Source organism: Mastomys coucha, unplaced genomic scaffold (assembly GCF_008632895.1).
Source record: "Mastomys coucha isolate ucsf_1 unplaced genomic scaffold, UCSF_Mcou_1 pScaffold13, whole genome shotgun sequence".
Classification (NCBI taxonomy): domain Eukaryota; kingdom Metazoa; phylum Chordata; class Mammalia; order Rodentia; family Muridae; genus Mastomys; species Mastomys coucha.
In genome coordinates this window covers 10,350,070-10,366,037 of record NW_022196895.1, presented here as the reverse complement: position 1 = coordinate 10,366,037, position 15,968 = coordinate 10,350,070, and the positions used below count along the sequence as shown (strand labels likewise).

General features: G+C 42.9%; 1 protein-coding gene across 3 annotated transcripts in view; it reads left to right on the top strand.

Annotated features, from left to right (window-relative positions):
• Znf521 (zinc finger protein 521) overlaps positions 1-6,953 on the top strand; it is a 286,828-nt gene extending 279,875 nt beyond the window's left edge. For 2 of the 3 annotated variants that reach the window (XM_031365024.1, XM_031365022.1), the window contains one exon: positions 6,136-6,952. In XM_031365024.1, the coding sequence (XP_031220884.1) occupies positions 6,136-6,165 (30 nt within the window). In that variant the 3' untranslated portion in view covers positions 6,166-6,952. Of the gene's footprint in view, positions 1-6,135 lie in introns of all 3 variants that reach the window. The other variant, XM_031365023.1, reaches the window with a different exon arrangement.
• The last annotated feature ends 9,015 nt before the right edge of the window (positions 6,954-15,968 follow it).

Below are 15,968 nucleotides of genomic sequence, written 5' to 3'. Positions count from 1 at the left end.
GAGAAGAAGTTAGGAATGAAAAAGAGAGAGGGTAGAAATGTAAAACTCTTGATTAGAAAGTATAATTTAATAGAACATGTATTGAACCAAATGTATTGATTAATGTAGAAGATATAGTACTTATATTGATTCCAACCAGAGATTTAGTACTAAAAGCTCTAAGCCAAAAAGCTGTTGCGGATTGCTACAAAAGTCAGTTTAATGCTGTCCTTGGAATGCCTTCAGAAAGAAATTCTTCTAATGTTTGAGGACTAGGTAGAATGCGGTATATGTCAGCCTGATCCCACGGGGTTTTATTCTGTACTCTAATAGCTGTTACGAGCCTACATTATATCCAAGGAGTAATTTTCCTTAGAGGTGCCCAGCTCGCTTTGTGTCAATATGCTAGCATTTTAAGTCACGTACAGTATATGCTTCTGGGAACAGGGAAGGAGCCAGCCAGACTCATAAAGGCCTGCATTCATTAATAAAGGCAGAGGTTTCTGTCCCTCCATTGCCCACTACAGGGAAGCCTCTTTGGCCTTCAGGGACCCCGTACAGACACATTTAAAGGAAGCTCTATTTTGAGTGGGCAGGAGATGAAATGTACGACTTGGAGGTATTTCTTAAGCCAGCTCTGTGCGCCCGAGCACAGGGGTGACCTTCTGGGTCAAAGAAGAAGGCAGGTCAAAAAGACTTATTATCCAGCCTGTTGGAAACCAATTGCTTTTGTTTAAAAATAAATAAATAAATAATGAAAAAAAAGCAGGGGTGCTTAAAGGTGGACGGTGATATAGAATTCATTTTACCCACCTGAAAAGGAAGCTCACAACGGTACATGTGAACCAGAGTGTGCTTCTAAGGAAAATGGGAGCATACTGATTAGCCTCTGTGTTTACAGATAAACGGCCAGCCCAAGTGATAAAGGGAAGAGTAATATAATTAGTTAATCACCGAAGATTGATTGCGATGTTTGTGTTCTTCAACTAAAGGGGAAAAAACCAACTTGTTACCACAGACTTGTAACCATCTGTTGGAGACACAGCCACACTCGATCTTTATGTTCCTGTGGGTTTTTTATTTCCTGCCTTGCTTTGTCTCTGAGCTCTGATTGTACCGGTCCGAAAGCATCTCATTTAAACGGAATCTAACCCTGGTGTAAGCTGACTGCTGGGGACTTGGTAGAGAGCTCTTCCTTGTCTTCCTTCTCTTACTCTTCAGTCCTTTTTAAAAATAACACACTGGCTTTCCCTCCTGGTCCTTGGAGCTTGCCTATATTTGTTTTGGCAGAAAGAGGCCATAAATAGGTAAGTCATGCTTTAAAGAAAAAGGATTTACATCTTTGAATCAACAAATTTTTTTGTTGTTGTTTACACAACCCCATTCAGATGTTCTTTGATTATAGTTGTTGCCACTTAACATTTCAGTGGTGCTAACACGACTGAGACCAGAGATCCAACGCTTGCTGAGAACCAGCAAAGTCCAGACCATCTGTGGGCACCACTTTTTTGGAGTGGAAATGAAAAATTTCAGATTCTCCCTTCAAAACTTGACTTTTACCATGGTTCTGGGCACATTGGATCATCTCAAAAATTGGAACAATTTCAGGGGATCATGGGTTTTTATTTTAAAAAAAATGTTTCCTTGGAATACATTTGAAATAAGATTAAACGGTTTGACCAGCAAATGTGGTCAGCTCTCCGAGTTAATCATTTGTTGGAGTGCCAAGCCTAAAATGAGAATTCCAGTCTTGTAAAATGGAAGGCTCACATTTAAAATGTCTCACATTTAAAAGACATACATGGTGCTGGGGGCGGGGGATGCTTAAGGTCCTCATCTGTTTTTTAGCTTCTAAGTTTAATTTCACATTTATTGGGGGAAAAAGAACTCACATACTCCTTCCAAACAGGTCCTTTACAATGAGGAGAGTGTTCTAGAATCCTTTCTGTTAAAGTATCAGGCCTAGATAGATCTTCTTTTAGGCTTTAAGGTATGTCGCAAGTTTGATTTTTTTTTTTTTAACACAAACCCCCCTCGTGTAAAACAACTGTTCATAACTGGGATTAATGGTTTTCAATTTTCAGTTACTTAGACATGGGGTCTCCAGGAGATGGCTTTTTGCAGAGTAGAATATGGCTCTCTGTGGGATTGTGCAAGTTTTCTTCTCTTCCACTTCCTTTTCTGTCACCGCCCCCCACCTCCACCAATGTTGCACTGATGTTCCTCTCGATTATGTAAAACACTTTGCCTTCATTGGAACAGATATTTTTTCTCATAACCTGTCATTGCATTAAAGTGCTTTGGGGACTGTGAATTGCTGTGTAAAATTGGTGAGATTACCCACTGCTTTGTTCTAGTGAAGTGGTTTCCTTCAGACCTAAAGAGCTCCAAACCCTGCACAGGAGAGGGGCTGCTTGGGGAAGGCTGTCCGGGTGCTTTCTCCTCTCTGGTCCTCATCCGTGTACTCAGGACTGGCTCTGCCGTGCAGCCCCGCTGCCTGGGCAGCAATGCGCCATGCTGCCTGATCTCCCTCAGCCCAGCTTCTGGCGTCTACATCTTATCTTTCCACTTGCTTCTTGGAGGCCTTTCCCAGTACACAATGTCTAGAATTTCTTAAAAACATGAAAATCACTGAGCACTTGCATGGCGAGACGTGTTTCCCATCCAAAGAGACATCGGAGGCCACATCTGGAGACCAACTTTGCGTCTGTTTTCACCTACACTTACAAGACAACGAATGTGTGGCTCAGACACACCATCCATCCTTGTACTTCACACCACTCGTACTTTCAGTGGACTTGGGACAGGGTACGAGTACAGGAAGCAGAAACATCCCAGGGATTCTCAAAGGCAATCCCTTGAGTGTATCAGAAACATCTGGAATCTCTCTCCCACACTCCATCAGAAATATGCCCATTTCCCATGGACTTCTGGGGCTGTGCCTCCTTCCCTCCATGAGAATTGCTGTCAGTGGTAGCCAGCCAGGACTGGGGGAGACCTTTATTGGGCTGGAGCCAAAAAAGGGAAACTGGCTGTGATGGTCAATACTGATGTCAAGTTGGACAGGTTCTAGAATCACCTAAGAGACAAATGCCTGGGCACCAGAGGGTGGGTGGGGGTCGAGGGGGCATAGTCTAGATTAGCTTAGCTTCCATGCATGCTTATGAGGAATTTTGTAGAGAGGTTATTTAAGGTAAGAAGACCCACAGTAATGATGGGCAACAACATTCTGTCGGCTGGGATCCTAGGTGGGAAAGAAAGGGGAAAGCAAGCTGAGCATGAGCATTCATTGTTTCCTGCCTCCTAACTATGGGTCTTTATTTGGTATAAGCTTGCATTTCCCCAACCTGCTTTTGCCCCATTTCAGGAAATGTTTTTTATCTGTGTCTCTTAACCTTCAGAGCATAAGTCCTTTGTATCAATGACTTCAGTATACTTCAGTAATGTGACATATATGTGTGTGTATGTATGTATGTGTATATATATATATATGTGTGTATATATATATATATATTCAGAAGTGTAAATATTTAGTGTGATTGTTAGAAACTAGATCTATGCCTCTGTCTATTGTGTTGGGGGGGGTATGAGCCACATTAGGAAACTTAGGAATAATATGATAAATTAAAGACTATTGAGTTATTTCTTTTTTAAACATTAATTGGAGGAAAAACAAGGCATAAAACATCACCTATCATTAGCCCAACACTTAGCTATCAGTAAGCCAGAACTTAGCTATCATTAGCCCAACACTTAGCTATCAGTAGGTCAGCACTTAGCTAGCTTGCATCTTAGCTTCTTTTATTTCTTTCATTTCATAATTCTCTTATAGGTTTTGTTTTGTTTTATTTTGTTTTTAGTTAAGACCTTTCTATGAAACCACTTTGACTCTGAGATAACAAAAGAAGCAGTATAGTTTAGGGTTTTAACTTTTTTTTATGTGTGTAAACCTCTAATCAAGGTTGTGTGGATCTTTAAGAAAACAGGAACACTTTTTGTTCCCATCAGTATTTTTAATATGTTTTCAGAAAAACACCTCCCAGACTTATTTAAAATCAATACCCAGACAAAAGAGTTGGCATAAAAACAGTTTACTCTTAAATGCACTTGGAGGCCAGGACTACTAGAGAGAAAGCCATCTTTTTTAAGAGAATGGAGCAAGGATGTTTTATATAAGCTCACAATAAAATGAAGCTGCCTTGTCTCATTTTTGCAGTTTGGGCTCCAGCACAGGGTGGGTAATGCTAGAGTCCCCCCAGTCATGACTGTCTATCACACAATAATTGTGGTGGGACAGGACCTAGTCCCACTGTCCATCTCCTTTACCAAAAAGCTAAATCTGAAACAGAGAAGAGAGCTAGGCCCTCCCATCCATCCCTCTCCATCGCCTTGTAGTATGACAGCCTCAGGAGGGAGTTATCAGCTTCCCGGCCTTTGGTCATGCAGCCTATACCTCTGAACTAGTGGCTGGCTAGCCATGCATCCTCAGGGATGCTAAAGGCAACAAAGATCTCACAAAGTGTTCTGCTTCAAATACTCATTTAGCTCCTCTTCTGTACGTATGACCAATTCTGAACTTTTTACCGATGTTTTAAAATCCCTCGTAATGTTGTCTAAACTACCATTCATTTGTGTTCCCATTCAGCATTCATGCTTCTAAACCCTCTAAAAGATCTTAGCCAATCAGAACAGACACACATGCGCCTGTGCAGAAAACACACACACACACACACACACACACACACACACACACACACACTCTTGCTTCGTTGTCTTCACCCTGGCCTATGTTTCAGCCTGCAGTAGCCTCCTGGGGTCTCTCTCATGTTCCCAACCTCAGTGAAAACATTAGCTTACTACCTCCTGCTGCAAAGCCTTCCCTGGGGATGAGGCAGGCCTGGGAAAAGCTGTGGCATTTCTGTGTTCCTTCCCATTATGTTTGGTCATATCACTGAATTGTCATGTGCCTACACACATGGCTTTCTTCTTTGGATCATGAGAACTTTGATGAGCCCAAAGTAGAAACTATGCCTCTTCCCATATCCCATATCCAGTTGGTCAGGTCCTCTCTACTGAGCACTAAGTGCTGTGGGCCCTGCCGTGTATGGATAGCAGCATTCCACAGGTTCTTATGAAGGTACATCAAAACTACCATCATGAGTCCAGGAGGCTTTGAAAAGTCAGAGAAGAAGGAAATGTGTTTTAGGTTGGGTAAGCATGAAGAGGTTGTATTTCAAGCTAGGCTTCAGAACTCTCTGATCAGAAGGAATGAATGGAGTGTGAATGATGTGGGGCAGAACTGCTTGCGGGGAAACTCAGAGCTCCAAGGCTCATTCTCCAGTGAAAACCTGGAGGCCTATGGCCACCCTCTGTAGACAACAGACGACCGTCTTAAGCACCATGCATGGGGCTGAAGAATGCCTGTACACTTTGGTCCCTCCAGCCCCATCTGTTGGATAGGTGTCCTAGCTGCCTCCTCACAATTTGGAAAGAAGTTATCTAATCAAAGGAAGGACTCGATAGAGTGACTGAGGTGGGAGAATACCAAACTTTCTAATGCTGCCCAGTAGCCTTGGGAGAAACACCAATTCTCAGGGCAGGGGATCTGCTGGGCTCTCCTGCAGAGTCACAGTATGACCACAGGTCCCTCTACACCTTCACAAGAGTACTGGAGGTGCTTTCTGACCTATCCATCATCAGCCAGGTAGCTCTATTCTTCAATATCCACATTTGAGGATGGGTAGAGCCCCGCCCCTGGCAATCAACATTTACCATCTATTAGAGATGAGACCAAATCATGGTTTTAAAAAAAAATGGGAATGACGCAGAGGTCAAGAAACTGTTTTAACAGTGGTGCCCTGGTAATTGAAGCATGGGTTATGTTAAAGAGGTGGTACTGGGTGGGAGGGTATTTGGAGAAGGTATGGCAGGTAGAAAATAGTTATGGCACTGCAACCTTTCCCCCTCACAGAGCCTTCGGTGTACCCGTACTCCACCCCAGGCCATTCACATCATCCGACCCTCCCTGGTGCAGTAAAGAACCACTGCACCATCCATCCCCGTGCAGACATGGCATGGCTCACATCACAGGGACTACTGGGCTCACGCCAATGGCAAGACTATCACTGACGCTTTCTCCCTCTTTTTTCTCCACAGAATCATACGATGACTCAACACAGCAGTTAGTTCACGTACGCACGCGCGGCCTCTAAAGGAGAAGGACTTTTGTGGCACAAAAAGGGAACATGTTTTACTATTTGCACGAAACTCCCATTGTTAATGTATATTCTTCAGAAGCATTGTATTGTATCATACAACTTGTATTATCAAAACTGTTGGATGTTCATGTGTTGGAACTTTTGAGCACCAGATAGACTCCTTGTATATAAAGTGTTGCACATGTATTATGTCGTCGATGCTAAAATGGTCTTATAAAGACAAGTGGACTTGGGCCCTATTCAGGCAAGATTTTCAAAGTGAACAAAATGGCTTAAGAGAAAATGTTTTCAAGGAAGACAAAACTTAAATGAACTGTTATCACGTGACTACGGTTGGACTTCCTTTTATGTACACTTAAGCCTAGAATTTCCCTTTTGGTATACCAAGGGTTAAAACCCAAGACTATTTTGTATTGCTGGAGACTCTCGTGACTATGAAGAGGTATTCCCACAGAACAGAAGCCCACTTGTGGCTATGGCCCATCTATATATTTGTAAGCCTTGCAGTGTGACCGGTAACCTCATCATATATGCAATAGTTGTTATGTAGACTGTCAAAAGTTTGGGTTTTTTTTTTCCTGGCTACATTTGAAGCTTTGAGTGTTCAAGGTTTTCCTTAATGATTTCACACAGCCAAATTCTTGAATCGGTTGAACTAACCTGTATGTTACTGTTCTCAATGTTTACTCTGCCGTCTGAACCTGGAGATTACTGGAATTGTTTTCCAAGAGGAAATAAATTCAGTTTACCATCAGCTTTGAGTGTATTTGTGTGTTTTCCTTTTCTAGTTAGTCTTTAAAAAAGAAAGCAAGAAGAGGAAATCTAATTGCCTACACCCTTGGCTATGAAACCTGCTTCCGAGCCGATCCCAGGCACAGCCTCAATCATATTTAACCTTAGCACACCGGGCCAAATGCAACTGGGAGGAGATTCATCATGCTGCACGGGAAGAAATCAGACCCAGCCGACTTGAACTGTCTTAGATCTACCAGGTCACATTGTACTTGAGGATTCTGACATCACAGATAGATGTGATGGCTGTTTTCTGCATAATTTGCAGCCCAATTCGCATCATGCTGTGCAAATCTGAACTCGTGGATGGCTGCAATTTGAACGGCTGTTTGGCTTATGTGTACTTAAGGAGCAGCATTGTTCTGAAGACAAAGTGCGGAGCATCATCGAGTCAGAGGGCTGTTAGTTCTGCTTCTGCTGCCGACTCCCAGTGGAGCCTTCTCCAAATGGCTTCATCTCCTGGCCTGGGATCACCCGACCAGGGAAGGGAATGGAACTTGGTCATCAGCCTTTCTACAGGGAGGAGATGGCTCTATGAGATGCCTACCACAGCCTATCACAAAATACTGAAAAAGAGAAGCCCCTGATTTCAGAGCTTTTTGTGCAATTGTTTAAAGACGAGAAGGATAGCAATGGTGTGCCCTGGACCTTGATATAGACATCATTAGTCTGAATAGTGTAAGTATAAACTGGATACTCATGGAGCACATTCATGGCATCGTGCTTAAAATGGTTCCCACACTCTGAGTCCCGTGACCTCTTTGAAACTCTGAAGATCTCAAGCAAATAGCAATAATCGCCACAGAACTTTGAGGTAAGAAAAATGCAACCTGGACTGATGGATGTGTGACCCTTGTCACCAATGGACCAGCCTATGAAAGCCACATCTCCAGTACCCCAAGGCAGGGTCGCTGCTCCATGGTTCTAAAACTTAGCCTCCTTGACATCCTCTTGCAGGACTTGCTTGTTACATCTTGGCGTGCTGGAAGTGACCCCCCAGAGCCTCTGATTCAATCAGGCTCAAGTTTGGGCTTTCCTAAGAGTTTCTGGGTAATGCTGGTTGCAGACCACACTTTGAGAACCACTACCCTACCTCATTTCCAAGTCATGGAATGAATGAAGTGTGAATAACCAAGCACATGATATTATTTGTTGTGTTTTCAATAAAAAAATTTTTAACAAAAAATCTTTTGTCAAATTTTAATATCATTCATGAACAAGTATTTTGTAGTGATTTTGTAGTGTGTAGTGTAGGTATGCACATCTGCTGTAATGTTTCATGTGAGTGTGTGTTTAGCTTTTTAATTCGAGGAAAACCTACACCTATACCTTTCACAATGGATTGCCAGCATGCTATTTAATTAAAAAGCTTTTTCACTGGCGACATAAATAATGAAGTATGCTTAGAATATGCAAGTGCATCCATAATTAAAATACTCAGCTATATTTTTAAAAAATTAAGATCTCTAGCCTCTTCAGGATTTTGCACTTAAGATGAAATAGCCACACTTAATAATGATTTTTTAAAAGCTTTACATTTTTTGCTTATTAACGAGAGGGCTATATTTTTATAAAAGGAAGCTGTTGGTTTATGGAAAGCAGGTGATGTATTATGCCTGGATTAGACCCTAAGTTGCTCTTAATATCGTTGCCTTGAGGGACCTCCCAGGTTTGTGGCAAACACCAGGGCTTGGAATTCTCAGGAGGCAAGAGAGAACAGAGATGACCATTCTGTCCACACAAATGGCTGGCTGTGTGGCTGCCTCATCACAGATATGGGTCAGCCTCCCCTGAGACACAACTGGGAAGTCAGCCGTGTTGACCACTGTTCATGCCACCGTAATTGGTCCAAAGTCTATAGTGCACTTTCTATCTGGTAGACCCTTTTTCCTTGTAACCAGTCAGTCTTCTTTGGATGATAAATGCTAAACAGTGCTCGGATGATCACTTCCAGCCAGTTTTGATAAGTTATCTTCTTTAAGTTTATATTCTTCCTCATTCCATAAGGCTGGAATACAACATGAAGATTAGTAAGAATGCCAGTGTATACATTATTTGTATGTAGCTATGATCAATTGGCTGATATAAAGACCTAAGCAAGGAAGGATGGATTTGAGCTCCTGGTTTCAGAGAGTTTGCTTTGTGTCCCTTTGGTCTCCTGTGCTTAGACAGGATACTGTGGTGGTTGGAGTGAGTAGCGTAGAGTAGCGTAGCAGAGGAGAGCCGTACACTTCCTGGCTGACCAGGAAACAGAACAAGATTAGAAGTAGCCGTGGATACTATGCTTCCAAGAACCTGCCTCTGATGACGTACTTCCTCAGTTCAGTGCCACTTCTAGAATTTCCAGAACCTCCCAAAGTGGTACCATCAGCTGGGGCCCAAGCAAGCATCTATGGTCCCCAGGAGTCTGTGGGTAACATTGCATACTCCAGCCATAACAGCCAGCGGTATGGGAACTCTGAGAGGAGAGTATGAGGGGAAGTAGTTGCCTGGTTCATGATTCAATTTTGCTTTTTGAGGCCATTTCAGCATTGACTTGGAGCTTCCTGGCAGTAAGGGGGAAAAAATAACCTGAATGAAAGGAATGCATTTAGTTTCTCAGGAGAAAATGTTTTCCTAGTACTGAATTCCAAAAGAGATTTCTCAAAGGCCTTAGATCTGGGTAGGGGGCCAATATAATGGCCCTGTTTGTGACCGTAATTCTATAACAGAAGGCAGTGGGCTTTATGTGGAAGAGGGCTGCTGCAGGCACGTGTGAGAAATCAGGATGTGCCTACCTGACCTCCAGTACACAAGACAGGTACAGAACAGAGCATGACCTGCCCCAAATGTCAGTCATTGCTAGGTTATGAGGCTACTCTAATAGGTTTTTGCTTCCCCACCCTTGGGGTCTCTACTTGCTTTAACTTTGGAACCACAAGGGACATGTCAAACAAGTCTATTGTTGGAGTCCCATCCCTGAAATTCAAGCTGGGCATCAGAAGCATCCATGGTGACTCCAGGAGTCAAGTGTAAGAACCACTTTCAAGCGTACAACCTCAGGAGAGCGAGTTGAGCTCAGGACTAGAACTTTTGACAATTTACGCTGGGAGTAGAAGTGTGGAATGGGGCATACGTGCCCTTTGCTTGGTGTCACCTTTTACAACTGAGCATCTTAACAATTATTTTAACCCTCAAGTAATGTAGCAACTAGGAAACATAGTAAGTGAAAAAGAAAGAAACGACTCAGGAGTCCATCATTCTTATACTGGTTCAGAGATTACTAATTTGGCCAGTGAGATCTTGTCCCCTGAGATCGCTGACAGCCTGGGAGGTACTGTCCAACTCTTGTAATTCAAACTGTATTAACCCCCAAATGTGTGGACCATATGAGATACACTGCAGGCCAGGCCTGATTCTCAGGTTGCCAGCTTTGACCTCTGGTTTTATTAGCCTTTTTCCTATTTTTCGTCCCACCTTTCTTTAGACAGTAATATGAGCGGTACATGTTAACATTCATATGATGCTGGTTTTGTAGTTATTATGTGCAAATTTGAAGTTGCCGTGTGACCTTCAGACTCATCACACATGAGTATGAGCAGTAGTTAACTAGATGTGTGTTCTGTCTAGCCTGCTTCCATCCCTGAACAGGGAGACTTCAAGTGCTGAACGATAGATAATAACAGAAATTAAGATTATCTGGTGCAAGTCAAGTCTGCTGTCTTCTAATAAACTGGAGGCCCATTTGGGAATCTTTGGAAATCACACAAACGGGTGATAGGGTCAAAATTCTACCTTGATTCCTGATAAATATAATGGGTGTCTCAGCCCAGATGGACTGTCATGGCCAAATCTCTAAGCCTAGCTTCTCAGAGCAGTCCTGAGTCTGTTTCAGAACTGGACTAAGGAGTTCAGGGAACCCTCAACTTCTGCTCCACAGAGTGTGACAGCCTTGACTTTGTGTCTGTTTATGCCTGTTGGGCACAGCACAGCAGAACCTTTGAGGAAGGAAGTTTAGAAATCCAGATCCCATTACAGAGCACCTGCAAACCCTCCTCCATGTAGCGTTGAAGCCCAAAGCCTCTTACCTCCTCCCTCTTCAGGAGGAAGTTTCCACTAAAGGCACTAAAAACCAGAGTTCAAGGAAGAGGAATGAGGCTAGATAAAAAGGGCCCAGCAGGAGTCTCTGGCAGTGGCCAAGGCGCAGCTCTGGTAAGCACCACATTTCTGGGTGAGAGCCTCAGAGGCAGGAGTAGCCTCGACCACCGCTCCAGATTCCTCTGTAATGAAGTCAGCTGTCAACTCCTTAGGGGGAAAAGCACAGAGCCCCTTTATTTCCAAGCAGGTGTTGCAGCATATTAAAGGTTGCATTCCATCTTGCGCTCACATCCTGAATGAGCCAGTTTGCAGGCGAGCTGGGTTCTTTCTGCAAAGAGAGAAACTTGGCAATGATGGAGGCTGAATACTTAAATGGCAATCAACTTCTGGCTCGTATCAATTAATTCCTTCATGGACTTCTGCCTAAGTATAGCATCTTGAATTCCCAGCTGTGGAAGTTATGAAAAACAACCCGAGCAACACATGCCACCATCTCGGAAAAGCCACACCAGTGCAAGGAGGGGACAGTAGGCAAGCCACCTCTGGGTACCCACGAATGCTAATATGGGACTTTTGTCTTTTGTTTCACCTGTGTTGTACAGAAAGGTGCATACACTCATTCCTCCGGATGGGAAATACATCAGTAAACCTTTAGTAAGTTTATGTGAAATCTCTCAGAAGCCTTATCTTGGCTCTGAAATTTGCAGATCCAAGCAGAATGTGGGGCTCAGAAATGAGTAGAAAATATCTCCTCACTTAGGAACCAGAGAAACCTGTGGAAAATAGTTTACATCTTGAGAGATCTGCCACAGATACCTCTGCATCTATGTTCTGTGATCTAGGAGCACTTTAATCAGGAGCCATTGCAGGCTGAGGGTAAGTGCGCACACTGCCCCTGAGAGCTGCCAATTCTTCAATTCATCTGGCATCTGCAGACAGTGCAATCCAGACCACGCCATCTACACTGGGGAATGGGAATGTTCAGATGCATCATAACTCAGGTAAGCTCTCCACAACTAATGTTCTAATAGTGAGACTGGCTGCAGGGTGCAACCAATGGAAGTCAAGGTCACATAGCAGGGCCCCTAGCTTGTCATCCTGCCCCTGCCAATGAGCCACCACTGACTCTCTGCCATCCTTGCCTGAATCAGAAGAGTTCCCTCCTGAAAAAGACCAAACTTTTGATTTTCTGAGAGTCACATTCTGTCACATCCTGTCAGAGGTGGGAGCCTTCCAGATTATTTAATCGTCATGGAATGATGATGAGATAGTACATTTGGTAAAGCACATCCATGACTAGAATTTGATCCCCAGAGTCAAAGTGAAGAAGTCACATATACATGCACACACGTGTAATCCTAAAGCTACAGAAGTGGAAACGAGAAATCCCTACAGATCTCTGGCCAGCTAACCTCACCTAATAGGTGAGTTCAAGGCCAGGGAGGAATTCTTTTCCAAAAAAGCAAGGTGGATAGCATACTGAGGAGCCTGAGAGTGACCCTGGGATCCCGTACACATGCACATATGTGTAGATATGCACACATGCACATATGCACATATATGCACACATGCACAAATAGAAACTTTAGAAAAAGAAAACACCATGCCTACTTTAATTAGCTTAAATGGAGTTCTAAAATTTAGTTCTTTGCTCTCACTGGAGGGATGCTTCAATTGCGCAGTTATCGAAATGACGTTCATAACTCCGATGTGCCCACACAGACTCCTGTTGGGCGGTTGGACAGCTCTAATCTACCCCTCCCACCTTCATCCCTTCAGTATATAAAAAGCCTCTTCGTCTAGCTCACTCTTCCCATCTCAGTATCTTTCTCTTATCTTCGGCTTTCATTATGTATTTATGTATTTAAATGTATGCACATTTTTACAATATATATATACATATATGTGCATACACACATATACATCCTGTGTGTGTGTGTGTGTGTGTATGTATGTGTATGTGTTTGTGTGTGTGTGTGTGTATATATATATATGTATATACATATATATATACACACACACATATATATATATATATATCCCCATATCCTCCCAGGACTTTTTTCCTGCTTGATTTTCCTCCAAATTTCTCAGTTTGTGGTCTGTTTCCACATCCTCCCCTTCCTGGCTGCTGCCTCTCCTGCAGTCTGATGCTCTTTAGCCCATCATCTTTTTACTGAGAATGTGTTTTCCAAGGTCACCTTTGACTGCCTCAGCAACCAGTCACTCTTGGTCATTTTGTTTATTAGCTGATACTTCTGCCCTCAACCTCTTGCCTGGCTCCCAGATTCTTGCTTGAAAACACTCTTATTCCAGGTCGTTGACATACATTAACTCTTCACTTCCTGGCCTCTAGCCCTGCTGTGTTCCATCCTATGTATGGCCATCGTTTAATCGGCATAAGCGTGTCTTACATCATTTTCTCATTCAGGAAGCACCTGAAGCTCCTGATGTAATATAATGAAAGAAAAAGATCAAACTGAAACTTTTCTCTGCTACTTACCAAATCCTTTCTCTTCTGACATGACTTCTCCCACCTTTAGTTTGAGAGATAGGTAAACTTGCAAGATACTGCAGCATTTTATCTAGTATTTTATCAAGGGCTAAAAATAGTTGAAACATAATAGATGTAATAGACTAGAGATGTATTTACTTCAGACTCCCTTTAGGCCAATTCTGGAGTCACTGCCCTTTCTACGTTGAACTTCAGACCACTCCCATTCCTCTGTGTCTCTGATTTCTAATCTTTCCTAACTACACACTCCTTACCAAGTTGCCTGTCTTGAGAACCTTAAATAATAATTTTATCTACCACAAGAAGTTGACTATTCCTTCGACTTTCTGGGGGAATAGCTCAATTGCTGGTTTAGTTACTTCTCTATCACTGTGATAAAACACCATGGCCAAGGCGACTTTCAAAAGGGAGAGTTCATTGTCCCTTACAGTCCCAGAATAAGAGTCCACAGTGGTGGGGGAGGCATGGCCAAAGACAGCCAGAACGGGAGACAGAGGGTGCATCTCCAACCATAAGCAGAGAGAGCAAGTGAAAGTGAGGCTTGGCTATAAACTCTCCAAGTCTACCCTTCAGTGATGTCCTTCCTCCAACAGGTCTGCATCCCTTTACTTCCCCAAACAGGAGCAGTAGCTGGGAACCAAGTCTTCCGATATTTGGACTATGAGGGACATTTCTCTTTCAAACAACCATGTTTGCCCTACTCAACATTCCCAGTCTGGTAATTCACCCAGCCTTAACCTGCTTCAAGTTTTTGCAGAGTGAGTTACTCTTTTTACTATTCCCACCTATCTGCTCTCACTCTTTCTTCACCCTCCCTTTTTACCTCATTTCTGTCATGTTTTCTGGACCCAGATTAACTTTCTCTTACTCCATAAGGCTCCTGCTAAGCTGCCTTGGAATTAGAATCAAGTTTTTTTTTCTTCCTATTTGGATTTTTTTTTTTTTCTTTAAAGGGCGGTCCTCCTCCTCTCACTTTTTGTTCGAGTGTTTGTTTGGTTTGGATCAACAGGATCTCATGTACTCCAGACCCCAGAAACTTGATATATATTTGAGGAAAACCTTAACCTTCTAAGCTTCCACCTCCTGAGTGTGCCATCATGACTTGTCTGCACAGTGCTAAATATCAAAATCAAAGCCTGTGCACACTGGGTAAGCACTCTGCCAATTCAACTGCACCCAATGCTCTCTGTGTCTTAACCCACTTTTGGGGTTTCCAGCCCATCCGAGTGCAATAAAACATCGATGAATTCATATCTTAGCTTATCACCCTCGGTTCACTAAAGTTCAACATACTATGGTGATGGTGCCTCTCCAATCCAGGTCCAAATGATAGAGACATACTTCTCCATCCTCTGCCAAGTACAAAGGACAGGGTCTGAGTCCAGTGCTGTGTCTTGTGCTGATGGTTGCATATAAATGAAAACGTGGGTGTGTCTTAACCCTAACAGTTACATATCCCTGACCAGGTCCTCTGCCCTACAACATGACATGGATCAGGACATATTGTAATAGTCACAGGGAAGATTAACATTCAAAATTTCATACCATTTCATATCAACTTCAAGTTAAAAATCGTTCAGTCAGGGATCCTATGGACCGTTATCTGGAAATTTAATCTCTGTCTTTTCTCTGGGTCAGCTACTTGCCCCTGATCTCCTGAACATGAAGAAGATGTCTGAGTAAGCCCAGATGATTAGCCTTAAGATCATAGAGCAGCATATTCAAAATGCCTTTCCCTCTGGTCCGCTGGACACCAGTGATTTCAGTTTAGTACCAAAATTCTACAATGAGCCCCTCCATGATCAGTAGCTGGCTGTAGGACAGAAAATGAATGAGTTGTGGTCCACAGCAGACAGAACCCTGTTTCTTCTATCACCAATGGTATCATATGGGATGGGCTGCCCATATTCAATATTCAGCACAGAGATTAAAACAGCATTCAAAACCAAGGCTGAAAAAGTACTGGATACATATGTAAATCCAAGTGTTGTTAGCCCATTCCTTTTTCAAAGCAACAAAGATGCTGGCTGTGATTGCAGATAATAAGAGCTTTCCTTCTGATGAGATGAGAGTATACTGAACAGAGCACACAGTATATTCCCATGACAAATATATTTACACTCAACTCTGAACATGGAGAGAAAAGAAAATGTCAATAGTTGACAGCTTCTTGGCCTATGGGGTGTAATCCAGGAGCATAATAAATTCATTTAAGCTTGGTGTTGAATAAATGCATGTTATGGCCATGCATTTTTTTGGTCTTTCCCTCGACACATTGTTTGAATACAATGTCACGTTTCTCTTCATGTTACCTGATCCTTGGGCTGCTGTCAGCAGAAACATGGACTAAGCTAATCTTTTGGGTAAAATCTGCAGTAATTTCCCCC